Consider the following 12951-nt stretch of genomic DNA (forward strand, 5'->3'; position numbering starts at 1 on the left):
CCCCGGAGAGGAGCGAGGGAAGCTCTGCGGGCAGCGGCGGCTGGGTCCCGCCTCTTCGCTTCCCCTCCCCCGCACCAGGCGGGCGTGGCAGCAGGCGTGCCGACGCAGCGTGACGTCACAAAGGGGCGGGGCGGGCCGAGGGTCCTGCCGGCGCGCGGGCGTGTTCATCAGTCGCTGTTTGGGACGCTGGGCGTGCGGTGTTCTGTCTCCGCTCCCGTTTCGCTGTCACAACCCGTTCCTTCCCGGAGCCCGGGACAGGCTGGGCGCGCGCCCGTGTGAGTGAGCGGGACTCAGGGCAGAAGTGTCCCCTCACTGCGTTTTTTTTTTCCTTTTATCCAAAGAACGGGGCAGTTAGCACGCTTGCCGTCCTGTCGCCCGGTTGGGAGCGGGGTTGGTTTGCGGAGTGGTTCGCCTTTTTTCTTTAGAACTTGTGAGCCCTTTTTTTCTTTTTCTTTTTTTAGGCTCAGTGCTGTCCGGGCTGGTTTCCCCGGTCCCTGACTAACCGCTTTCTGCCCCTTCTGTCGCCACCCCTGCCCAAGGTCGCCCCTCTGCCCTCGCCCCTGTCCCGGGAGGGTGGGAAGCTTTGACCCCGCCCTGCCCACTCGCGTCTCCGCAGCCGTAGCCGCACCTGCCCCAATATGAATAGGGTCAACGACCCACTTATTTTTATAAGAGATATTAAGCCCGGACTGAAAAACTTAAATGTCGTCTTTATTGTCCTGGAGATAGGTAAGTGGGGTTTGCAGCCCACTCCACCGCCCGCTGTGCGTCCCGGGGCGGGAGACAGGGGCGCCGCCTCTGCGCGCCCGGGGCTCCCCTCCCCCTCCTTCCCCTCCCCCACCCACGTGGCTCCAGTGGCCTCCGCCGGAGATCGGATCCTACCTGAGGCGGGAGCCCTGGGCTTGGTCACTTTCCACCTTCCAGATGTATTAAAATACCGGAGGAGGAGTTAGCCTTTCTGGATGTCCTCATTATCTAACACCCCCTCCCTTTGATTTTTAAATCCTCACAGGACGCGTGACCAAAACCAAAGACGGCCATGAAGTGAGATCGTGCAAAGTAGCAGATAAAACGGGCAGCATCACTATTTCCGTGTGGGATGAGATCGGAGGTCTTATACAGCCAGGGGATATTATTCGGTTGACCAGAGGGTAGGTGTGCAAAAAAGTCGGGGAAGTAACAGTCTGCAGAATCGGGATTGGCCGGCTCCCGGGATCTTGGCAAGACCTGAAGTCCCCGGCCTTTTCTGTGGGCCACTCTGAGGAGTTTTGAGCCCCTTTGGTGTTAACTTTGGATGGTGGGCAGCGCTAGGATGTAACACACCTTTGCGGTGAAAGGCAGTCGGTTTCAGCTGGGAAATCCGCGCCTACACCCCGGTTTACAGGTTAAGCAGATTTTTAAATTTTTTTTTTTCTTGAGACGGAGTCTCGCTCTTTCGCCAGGCTGGAGTGCAGTGGCGCTCTCTCTCCTCGCTGCAGCCTCTGTCTCCCGGGTTCAAGCAACAGATTCTCGTGCCTCAGCCTCCTAAGTAGCTGGGACTACAGGCGTGTGCCACCACGCCCAGCTAAGTTTTGTATTTTTAGTAGAGATGGGGTTTCAGCGTGTTGCCCAGGCTGGTCTCCAACTCCTGACCTCAGGTGATCCGCCCGCCCCCACCTTCCAAAGTGCTGGGATTACAGGCGTGAGCCACCACGCCCGGCATAGATTTTTAATTCTATTCAGAGTCAATGAGTCTTTTTAGGAGACTGATATAGTCCATATTTTTTCTTTTTTATAAGTTGTTTTCTTTAGTATAGTTGCCACTCAGTTGTTTCCCACCCCTCCTCCATTTTTAATGACTTGAAATCCTGGCCAATATTTTACTTATGTTATTTAGACAATGTGGACATAAACTTATAGGTAAAGGATTTAGCGTTTTCTGTGATATGTCAAATTTGTACTTGGAAAAAGAGGGAAACTTTACAGTATCTGGAAGGCTGATTCTCCAAAATGATTTCTTGTGTCTTCTGTTGTAAGGTGGATGTTGTTCAAAAACCAAAGGGATACACAGAAAATGTTTGACAGAAAGACATCCGCAATACCTTCATCCAAAAGAGTCAATTGGCAGATTGGTGGCTTTAAAAAATAGTACAACTTTTTTTTAAAAAAGTAGATTGCTTGTAGAGATTTACCAAATTTTTATCTTAGGAAGATAAAAGGTCAGAAAAGGATCTTGGAAACAGAATTTGGAAGCTTTTGAGATCAATAAAATTGTAATAATTTATCATAACTGCAGGGAAAGTGGTGGAGATTGATGTTGGCCTAATAAGTAGAATCTTAGAAGTATTGGAAAGCACTGAGTAGGAGTTTAGAGCTCCTTGATGTTACCTTACAGGCTTACAACATCTTCAGGAAGTGAGGTAAAGTGTCATCAAAGCAGGAAGTGAGAGTCAGGACTTAGACATTTTCTTCTCATAACACTGACTCATGACAGTAACTATGTTTTTTAAACTTCCACATCTTTAAAAAACAAAAGAGAATTCCTACTTAGGGATGTATGGTGAGGATTGATTAGTATAATTGGAGTTTTTGGCTCCCCAAATATTTTTCACCCAATGATTGAAAGTATTTTTTATGCTAAAAACAGCATCTTATTTCAAGTATTTCATGTTCTGTAGTGACAGTCATAGGTGTTTCCATCAAAAAAATTATTGGAAAATTAAACTTATTAGTTAGGTATCTATAGAATTTTAAGGGGAACAGTTACCTGGGAGTACAATTTAAACGAAAATTAAAAACTAAAGAAACTCTTTACTACAGTATGACCTTGAGAAGTTACTACACCTCATACTTCAGCTTCCTCTTCTGTGAAATGGGAATAATTATACTTTATTTACCAAAATAACACACTCAGCTTGGAGTTTGGCCCATTCTAAGGCCCTTAAATTCTGGTTGAATCTAAGAAAAATGGCTTTTGAAGAAAAACATACCTAAAATCTAAATAATGGTTGGTTCAAATATCAACATGTTTATCAGAATATCCTGAAAACACCTCAGTGTTCTCATTTCTTAAAGTGAATGTTAAATATTTTAATTGTAACCAAATTTTTTCTCAAAATATGCATTAATTTTTATTTTAGTAAGGTGAAATGTTAATGCACTATCTCCTAAGCCACACTTTGTATAACTTAAGAGTGGTGAATGGTGTCTTTAATAAATAACCCTTATTAAAATTAAGAGAACTGTATAATAAGTTAAAGTCAAGAAGTAACCATAGTAGTTGTACAAAGAACCATTGAGAACCAAACCTTGGATTGATTTTATAATATTAATTTACCGTTTCTCTATCTAGGATTATTTTATTTAACGATGCTGTCTACTTTCAAAATTGTTCGGAGTAAACAATTGCCAGCTCGTTTACTACAAACCCAGTGTGGTATTAAAAATTGCATGTTTGGAAAGGCAGATAGGTGAAAGATTTGTGACCTTAGTTTTTTTTTTTTTAGCACTTTAAAATTCTACCAGATCTTCGGTAGCTTAGAAATCCTGTGTCTTTTATGGAGGCAGAAGGAAAAACATATCATTATTTGACTAGACTGTAAAGGAAACATTAGGGTGATTTTACATATCCTGTGGCTGAAAAATAGTTTCTGTTTAAATGTCTGCAATTAAAAGCTTTTCTTTTGTTGATTGACTAAAGATGTGATCATCAGGTATAATAATGCTTGCTTTGCAAAAAGACTTATTTTCCAGGGTTTGTTATGATTTATATAATTATGTCAAAATTCAACAGAATTTTTGTATTCTTTTGTAAATAGCAAGTTATCAAAGTTAGATTTATTGTATTTGATTTACTATGGTGGATAGAGAGGGCTTGATCCTCACTTCTACCTTAATACAAAAAATATATAGTGTGACGATTTACTTGATTTAAATAGAAGAAAATAAATATATTTCTAAAGAAATAATGTTTCTTTTCTCTCTAGGTATGCATCCATGTGGAAAGGATGTCTGACACTTTATACTGGAAGGGGTGGTGAACTTCAAAAAATTGGGGAGTAAGTATTAAAATACATTTTGTATAATTGCATACATTATAAATAATATCTACGGAATAATTGGTAGGTATGAACTGTAAACCTTTTCTTTGGCTTTTTTGACTAGTAAACTGAGTGTCTTTGGTAGCTTAATTGAAAAAATAACTTCGTGTGTACAAATGTAACACTTGTCAGTACTGTTTTGTGTGGTTGAAAGTGTCAGTTTTTCCTGGCAAAGAGCGGTAGAAGAAGCTGCAGTTGAGACCAGCCTTAGTGGGAGCATTTCTGTAGGTTTTAGAAACGTTCATTTTTTAGGTGTCACAAGTGCCATTTGAAGTAAATTCTCTCTTATAGTGATTCACCAAATACGAAGCTAGTGATTCACCAAGTTTCAGGCCATACGTTTAAATTTTCTTTTTCTATGGTTGTGAGTGAATATGTACTCATGTTAAAAGGACTTGCAGCAATGAAAACTGAAGTCCTCTATTTATCCACAGTCTAGGTGCGGTGCAGGCAGCCGCAATGCGAGATTCCATACACTACTACCCTGATAATGATCTCCACCCTGACCTGGAGGAGCCATCCTCTCTAGGGGTGTAAGGTAATTCAGCCTCCATGTTAGCCTAGACATTGGGTTGTATTCATAAAGTATGGTATAGGCAGTGAGCCAAATCATCAGTCCATTCTGTTTGGTTAATGCTCAGCCATCTACTTAATGCCTGTCAAATTGGAAGATATTTAAAGAGAGAAGCCACAAATGGCACCAAATAAAAAAAGGAAAACTGTTCTCCACTGAGGGAATAAGATACTTATTTGGAGAACCTGTGGTTAATAATGAAGGAAAAGAAATGATCATGCTAGCTTTTAAAGATCAGAAATGTTTAACACTTTGCCTTTGTTAGAAGGAAAGTTAGAATTCACTTAGGGTAGTATTCATAGAGTTATATGTTATGAAAGGTCTTAGTGTCTATTACTGAAAGGTTCAGGATTCTGTCCTGACAGAGGTGTTGATAATAATGGGGGTCAGTTATGTGAAAAACCATTAGAGGTCACTCATTTCTTAATGACTGCGCTTTGTCAGGGTCGGTCTAGGATTTACCAAAACTGGTTCTGATTTGTCTTCGGTATGGTGAGGAGCTAATAAAATGCTTCTGTGTAATGTTAGTACACATTATATGGTCAACTTACAGGAAGCACTTAGGTAAACTGGTGGCTATGTAGCCTGTTTTTATTTATTGCCAGAAACCACTCTTAATCCTAAATGATTATCTTTGCAGATCCACAGTGATCGATCAAAAGAGGGACTGAATGGGAGTGGGTGAATGGATCGGTGCAAATCCATTACCACTGCTGGAGAAACCACCCTGGAACCCTAAACATGGTTCACTCTCATGTTATTTTTCCTTTGATCAGCTTTTGTGGAGAAACAGGACAGAGTTGTTTTTGTGTCCTTGATTTTTGATGTGATTTATTTTTTCCAGCACTAAAGAAGAATTTAAATACAAAATAGAATGTTATGTATCTTGTAGACAGTCAAATATTTGATGTTTTATGGGACATAATCATTTGGGAAGTTTTTGTTGTAAATGAAGAGATAGTTTGTTGCTATTAATTTGACACATAAGCTCATTCCTAAAAGTTAGAGATGTTATATAAAGAAGGGTTGATGACTTTATTTCAGAAGTCATTTAATTTGTTCTTTATTTTCTTTCAGATTTTGTATGGTTTATTCAGAAGTGCCAAATTTCAGTGAACCCAACCCAGATTATCGAGGACAGCAGAACAAAGGGGTAATTGTGTAGTATACTTTTATGATTAGGCTAATTTTGACTGTGTTACAATTCTATGACTAGGTTAGCCCTGTTGATACTCAGTATAATGAGAATTTTTAAAAGAATACGTAATTTTTATTGTTTTGTGAGGATGTATATCTGAGGTGTCATCTACTAGATATATGTGCCATTTTGCACTTCGTGGTATGGTGACTAATTATCAGGAAATAGGATATAACAGAGCTCTGAAAGGTTTGGGAAACATTTCTTAACATTTTAACCTTGAATGACCTAGGCAAAATCTTTTAAAATTTTAATTTAAAAAAAAAATACCCAAAACTTTGAAAAAGAAAGGATATAGTAATGTTGTAATAATATAATTGTGTTTTTATTCTCATTTGGTTAAATTAAAAACTTTTTTTTAGGCACAGAGTGAACAGAAGAATAATTCCACGAATAATAATATGGGTACAGGTACATTTGGACCAGTGGGTAAGATTTTGTTTGTGTGTTTCATTTGTGATCAGGTGTAAGAATTAAGAGAGTTATAAAGATTTAGATGAAAAGCAATGTCTTTAGGCATAAATTAGTGATAAAGATGAACTGCCAGTAAACAGGGAATCCCCAATCAGCTGATTCTCTAGAAAGTCGATAAACTTAAGCCAATTTATTGAGAATTCTAGGTTTTGGTGATATCTGTGAAGAGATACCATGCTTTTTAAAAAATTGATTCCTATAAAATTTCTGTAATCTAGTGATTACTTATAGTAGACACAGAATTACTGGTTATTTTGGTGCACTGAAAGCATTTTATCTTTAGAGTCATAGTTTACCTTAATTTTTCATGTACAAGGAGCTGCTGCTTTAAAAGATGAGCTGAGCCGTTTAAAGGCTAATGACCCTCAAATGTCATTTAACGTGACCCCCAGACATCATGTTTATGATCCTTATAGCCCTGTTAAAGGTCTTCTGAAGTCTTAAATATATGAGGAAAGGTCAGTCTTTTGTGATTGGAGTTCATTAGGATGGCTTAAGTTTTGGTTTTGTTTTGTTTTTGAGACAGGGTCTCACTCTGTTGTCCAGACTGCAGTGTAGTGGTGTGATCTTGGCTCACCGCAACCTCCACCTCCCAGACTGAAATGATTCTCCTGCCTCAGCCTCCCAAGTAGCTGGGATTGCAGACGTGCGCCACTACCACCCAGCTAATTTTTGTATTTTTAATAAAGATGGGATTTCACCATATGGGCCAGGCTAGGCTTGAACTCCCGACCTCAAATGATCCACCTGCCTCAGCCTCCCAAAGTGCTGGGATTACAGGTGTGAGCCACTGAGCCTGTCCAGCTCATGTTTTAACTTGAAGGCTACATGTCTTGGCATAGCTGATCATATTGTGGGAAACTCCATCTTTGCCTTTAAAAAGTTAGAATAACATTGTCTGTTTTGAGATATTAATCATATTTGAGCCAAATTCCAATATTCACTATTTTGCCCTTTCTTTTACTTTTATAGTGTAGGCAATGCATGTTTTTTACTCTATTAATAAATTTCTAATTTTGATGCCCAAGTTGGCTTTTTTCTCTCTATTAATACAGCATCAAGTTAACGTATTTATAGCAATACGTTTGGAAAAACTTAGAGCCCACCTTGAGTGTTTTTTTTTCAGTATGAAAATGAAAGTGTGTGCTTTACCTAATATTTTTAAGCATTAATAACGTGTTGGCACTTAAGATAGTTCTACTTCTATAGACTACCTCTGAAAATAGTGATGAGTTTTTGTATTCTTTTTTAGGAAATGGTGTTTACACTGGCCCTGAATCAAGGGGACACCAGTTTTCACATGCTGGCAGAAGCAATGGCCGGGGACCTATAAATCCACAACTCCAAGGAACCGCTAGTAATCAAACAGTGATGACCACAATCAGTAATGGCAGGGACCCTCGGAGAGCCTTTAAAAGATGACCTATGCTAAATACTCACGTGTAGTTTTTATACTACATGCCCTACTTGAACACTTACTGCACTTTTATTTATTGTTAACTGTGAAAAGTATGTCCTTTATTGGGTTTCCTTTTATATTCTTGGTTTATTAAGAAGAATGGTTTGTTTTTATAGCAAAACTGTTAAGCTGCTCAAGTCTCCTGTTGAAGAATGGGAACACTGAAAAGTAGGGGCATTTATTTTTAGAGCAAAAAGATTATTGGATAGCCTCTAAAAAACCTGCACCTATTTCATGGGTGAGTTACATCAGCTTTATAGCCTCTATGAGTCTATCTTCTGTATAAGTTTTGTAATATTTAACATAAGGCTTAATGGGAGATGTTCTTTTGTCTTGTATTCAGATATTGCCAACTAAAGCAATAACTATCAAAAAACACAAGAACTTGTCAATGCTAGCAGTAATTTTTGAGTGTTTGTGGCTCTCAGAATGATTGACTTTGTTGAGTGACTACCATTGAGATTTTCCAAGGACTGACTCATCTCAAATTTTTGTTGTATTACCAGAAAAACAGATTCCTTATCAGAATTTGGAATAGAATGTAATCTATATTTCAACAAGTAATTTTAAAAGAAAGCTACATTTATTTTAGAGTAGTGCTCCTAACATGTATTATCAACTTTGTGGATTACATTGGAGGAAAATTTAAAAGTGGGGCCTTGAATATTTATTTTTTGCAACTACCATGTTAAATACTGAAGTATAATTTGAGAGAGTTATAACGTTATAATAAACATTGATCTGATTATTTAAAAAAAATTGTAAACATACTGGAGGTGAGTCAAATTGAATTATATAGTAACATGCAGTCTTAAGTCCTCGTTACTTAACAGGTACTCAGCCTGGAGTGAAAATCCTGGGTACTAACTTTGAGAGGGGTGAGTGTGCATGTTGTCAAAGTTTCTGAACACAGTTCATGTAGCCTTATTAGCAAAAGTTTTAAGAAATGGCTCTATCAAAGAAGCAATTACAGCTTTATTCAGAAATGTAAAGGTGGAATTTATGTACATGTCGTAAGTGGTACCCACTTCCCCTTTTTACTGTAGGGTGGATAAACTCTTAGGTTTAACTCTTTGAATATTATCTCTTGAATAAAGCGTGTGTTAATGTTAACAAATGTACCTAATTTTTGCTCTTTCAATGACTTACAGTGGAGAGCCAGTACATCTTAACTACTACTGTTGTAGTGATGGTATCAACCTTATGGCTACTTAGCTCTGCATTTGTTGCTTTGTTTTTTTTCCACTTCAAATCACAAAATAAGTAGATTTTGTTTTCTGAAAACTCCATAGCATTTGAATACAAAAGGTTGTGCCAGTTTATCCTACTTCAGTGTGTTTAACAAATATTTCAGTACACAGTATGTGTTAGGCACTGTGTGGAAAGTGTTAAGGGTTAGACAAAATCCCGAATAATCTCCACAAGTTTATTTGTCTTCTATAGTACTTTTGTAACTGAGATTACAAAAATTATAGAAATTTTGTTCCTTTATTCATATGCATATTCATGATTATAATTTGGCTTTGTTTGTGATTAATGTTTTCATAAGATTTTCACATTACAGAATACCTCAGAAGAAGTTGTCTAAGGATTGGGATAGAGAATATGTTTCTTAAAATTGTGGATGTTTAGAATTTTTAAAAAACAAATTAGTATATGATTGTTTTATATAAGTAAGATAGGAGCAACACTTTAAATTATTTGTAGGAGGATGTGGCATTAAAGGTGATTTTAAAAGAAAAGATTTTGGAGTTTTAGAAAATTTAATACTGTCAGGTATGGAATGCTGGGCTTCCAATCCTGGCTTCATTGTCTCGTCACCTGTGATGTTGGGTGAGTTTTATTAACACTTGAAATGTCTCTAAGCCTTAGGTTCCACAACTATGAAAACAAGTAAGTATCAGTATCCTTTCTAGACTTGTTTAAGATTTCCATGTAAGTAATTATAATGACTTGCGACACATAATAATGTCGTCTTATACCCCAACAGTAGGAAAAAAATGCAGAATTCAGTATGAAAGTATTGTTACCCTGTAATACAGTGGTCCCCAACCTTTTTGGCACCAGGGACCAGTTTCCTGGAAGACAGTTTTTCCATGGGATGGGGGGGATGGTTTTGGAATGAAACTGTTTCACTTCGGGTTATCAGTCATTAGTTAGATTCGCATAAGGAGCGTGCAACCTGAATCCGTTGCACACGCAGTTCACAATAGGGTTCATGCTCCTATGAGAATCTAATGCCACCACTAATCTGACAGGAGGCAGAGCTCGGTTAGGCTCCCTCGCCTGCCACTCAGCTCCTGCTGGGTGTTCCTGTTCCTAGCAGGCCAGAGTTGATACTGATCTAGCGGTTGTGAACCCCTGTTTAACAAGTTGAGATTAAATGGAGAAAGACCTAAGCTTTTACTTCTGTGATTGACACTTGCTTCAATAATGTAACCTTGTTCTGTGTTTTTATCATTTATTAACAGATTTCTTTTTTCTTAAGGGAAGCCTCCAAAAGCAAAGCAAAGTGAGTTACAATCCATAATGAATATTTGCCTTACCAGCCTACTGGAACACACTCATCAAGAAGTTAAGAGGAAGAAAGTTTTCTACCTTCCTCCTTCCTGGTGCTCTCAGCTATCAACTTTGAAATAAGTTTAAACAACACCTACTGAAAACAAAAACCACTCAGTATAAAAATATCCCTCACCAGAATTGGGTCCCCCATATCGTTTCTACAAAACGGTTCTGGAGTGGATCAAAGTCTCATCAGATCAGCTTGCCCCTTCTTGTTTGGGCAGGTTCTAGGAGAAGTTGCTCTAATACAGAAACTGAAAGATAAAATCCATAAAGCCAGATAATGATATTTAGTGGGGAAGGCTATAGTGTGCTTTCCCATAGGCATTTAAACACTCAGTTTTTCCTAGTGTACCAATGCTTTATACTTTGTCCCTATAGCCTTTGTAATTTTAACTTTGATGACAGTTTAACTTGAGGATAACCTGAATATGTATAGTAGTGTTTGTCATTTGTATTTTTATCATTTAACATTTTAAATGAATGTTTAATTTGCTGGGTTGAGTAATGCCAAGGGAATGATGCTAAAAACAAATAGATGTGAGGTTAGTAAAAGATTGAAGTTACAATTTATGATAGGAGAACTTCTAAAGTATAGGAAAGTAGGTAAATGGCCTTAAAAAGTTTTCTCAGAAGGTACAAGTTTTACATCAGTCTGCGGACATATAGCGCTTAACATTTCAGTTTAGTTACTGAAATGACATTTTCTGGTGTCATTAACATACTGGCTGTTTGCTCCAAGCCATTTTAGGCTGAGAATGACTCTTAAGTTCTTCTAAGTTCTTCTAATGAATTTCAAAGGGTTCTAGAAACAGCAAACTGAACATGATATGAAATAGTAACAACATGGAATGCCCCCAAATTCCTCTAACCTGAGTTTACTTGCCCTATTACTCCTTTTTTTTTTTTTTTTTTTTTTTTTTTTTTTTTTTTTTAAAGATCTGTCTCTTGTCTTTGTTTTATCCCTTACCTGATGAAAGTCTGAACATTTCTAGTGGAGAAAGAAGATCACAGTTCCCTAGTATGGGCATTAAGAGAGGGGTACAGGTAGGGGTAGAGGTGAAAACCTGCCTCCACTGGGGTGATAACCAGTGTGCTGAGGTTTCAGCCAGTGATTACACTGGGTAATTAACCAGTCCCATATTTCACAAAGGAGTTGTAATGATTAACAGTTCAGGTATGCTTCTGAGGAAATCTAATTGCGACCTTTGGAAAATAGCACTGTTATGAATGGTGTGGTGTTACGCCCTGAGGGAAAAGCTAGAAAAACATTTTACTTTTCAGGTATATTTAAATTATATCCAAATGTCTCACAGTTTGCTTTACTGGGGACTGCCTGAGTTTGGAATTCAAATACTGTAACCAAATTACTCCACGTTTCTGAACTAAAATGATCTATTGATGTTTCTCAAAGTATAGATCACAGATAGGAAAAGAGGAAATCAAGTCTGGTTTATGACAAACGTTTTTCCATGTTAACATTAGACCCAAAGATGTTACTAAGGGCTTTTTACTACTGTGAGATAACCAGCATGATGTGAAGACAACGAACATTTTAAGAAGTTTGACTAGTAGATGTTTCTTTTAAGTCTTTTGGAGGGTCTTGGTCGACGACCCACAATTTTATTGTGGCTCCCCAGGATTTGAGAACATGTGGGCTTGGATGATCACTGTTGACCTATGAAAGAGCACAGGTCTCTTGAGAGTTTATTGACACAACTACTGATTACACCCCCACAATATGTCTCAACCTCTGTTGAAGGGCTATTGATATTTTTAAAAACGTTACTTCCAATCAGAAATTCAAGTAAGTTTTATGTCTTCTACTCCATCAAAATTTATGTTTCTCAGCATAGGGTAGTCTAGTTTCTTGGTTTGTATATTAAATAGATATTGAGTAAAATTCTTAATGATTTAGAAACCATCTACATGAGGCTTCCCAGGAACTTGTTAAAAGTACAGGTTGTTAAAAAGTACAGGTCTGCATTACTAGAATAACATCAGTACATTTGGGAGATCTGCACTTGAAACCCTGCGGTTGCCTGCTTCCTGCCCTTGAGATCTCCCTTTGTATTGAAATTATATATATACACACATATATATATTTTCTCAGTTTCTTTTACCTTTGTGAGGCTAATATATGCTGAAGTTTTGGATTATAAAACAAAAAATTGTACTTAAAAGAATGTGCCTCCAGAGGGCAGAATTGTTGGGTAAAGCATATAGCCCTGAGCAGAATAAGAGGTTTAGTATGGCCTCTGATTGTGGGCATTGCAAATTTTGAATAAGGTTCAAATAAAATTATCTAAATTATATATCAATGTGAGGATCAGATATTAATAGGGAGGTTACATGACTTGAGCCTATCTAGATAAAAGTAAAATGCTTTTTTTGCCCTAAGGTTTTGAAAATTTAGAGTTTATTGTTGCTCATCTCAGCAAATTCATGTTATCGGTATCCTCTGCCTTCCTCCTGTCCCTCAATTCCCTACTTTACTATATGAAAGAAGGCTGGCCAAATTGAAAAGTAGTTGAGTTGGAGACTTGATAAATACTTTTGAAAATACAGAAACCACCCTTCATCTTCCACGTAAAGATCTCCTGTT

At 37.9% G+C, this 12951-nt stretch overlaps 1 protein-coding gene across 3 annotated transcripts; it reads left to right on the plus strand.

The window, feature by feature from the left end:
* The first annotated feature begins 169 nt into the window (after positions 1–169).
* NABP1 (nucleic acid binding protein 1) lies at positions 170–9526 on the plus strand. 3 transcript variants are annotated; one of them, XM_015110573.3, is made up of 7 exons: positions 170–275; positions 462–729; positions 1013–1151; positions 3966–4037; positions 5731–5806; positions 6214–6280; positions 7578–9526. In XM_015110573.3, exons 2-7 carry the CDS (start codon positions 639–641, stop codon positions 7745–7747), a joined length of 615 nt encoding a protein of 204 aa, XP_014966059.1. In that variant the 5' UTR covers positions 170–275; positions 462–638; the 3' UTR covers positions 7748–9526.
* The last annotated feature ends 3425 nt before the right edge of the window (positions 9527–12951 follow it).

This window comes from Macaca mulatta, chromosome 12 (assembly GCF_049350105.2).
Source record: "Macaca mulatta isolate MMU2019108-1 chromosome 12, T2T-MMU8v2.0, whole genome shotgun sequence".
Classification (NCBI taxonomy): domain Eukaryota; kingdom Metazoa; phylum Chordata; class Mammalia; order Primates; family Cercopithecidae; genus Macaca; species Macaca mulatta.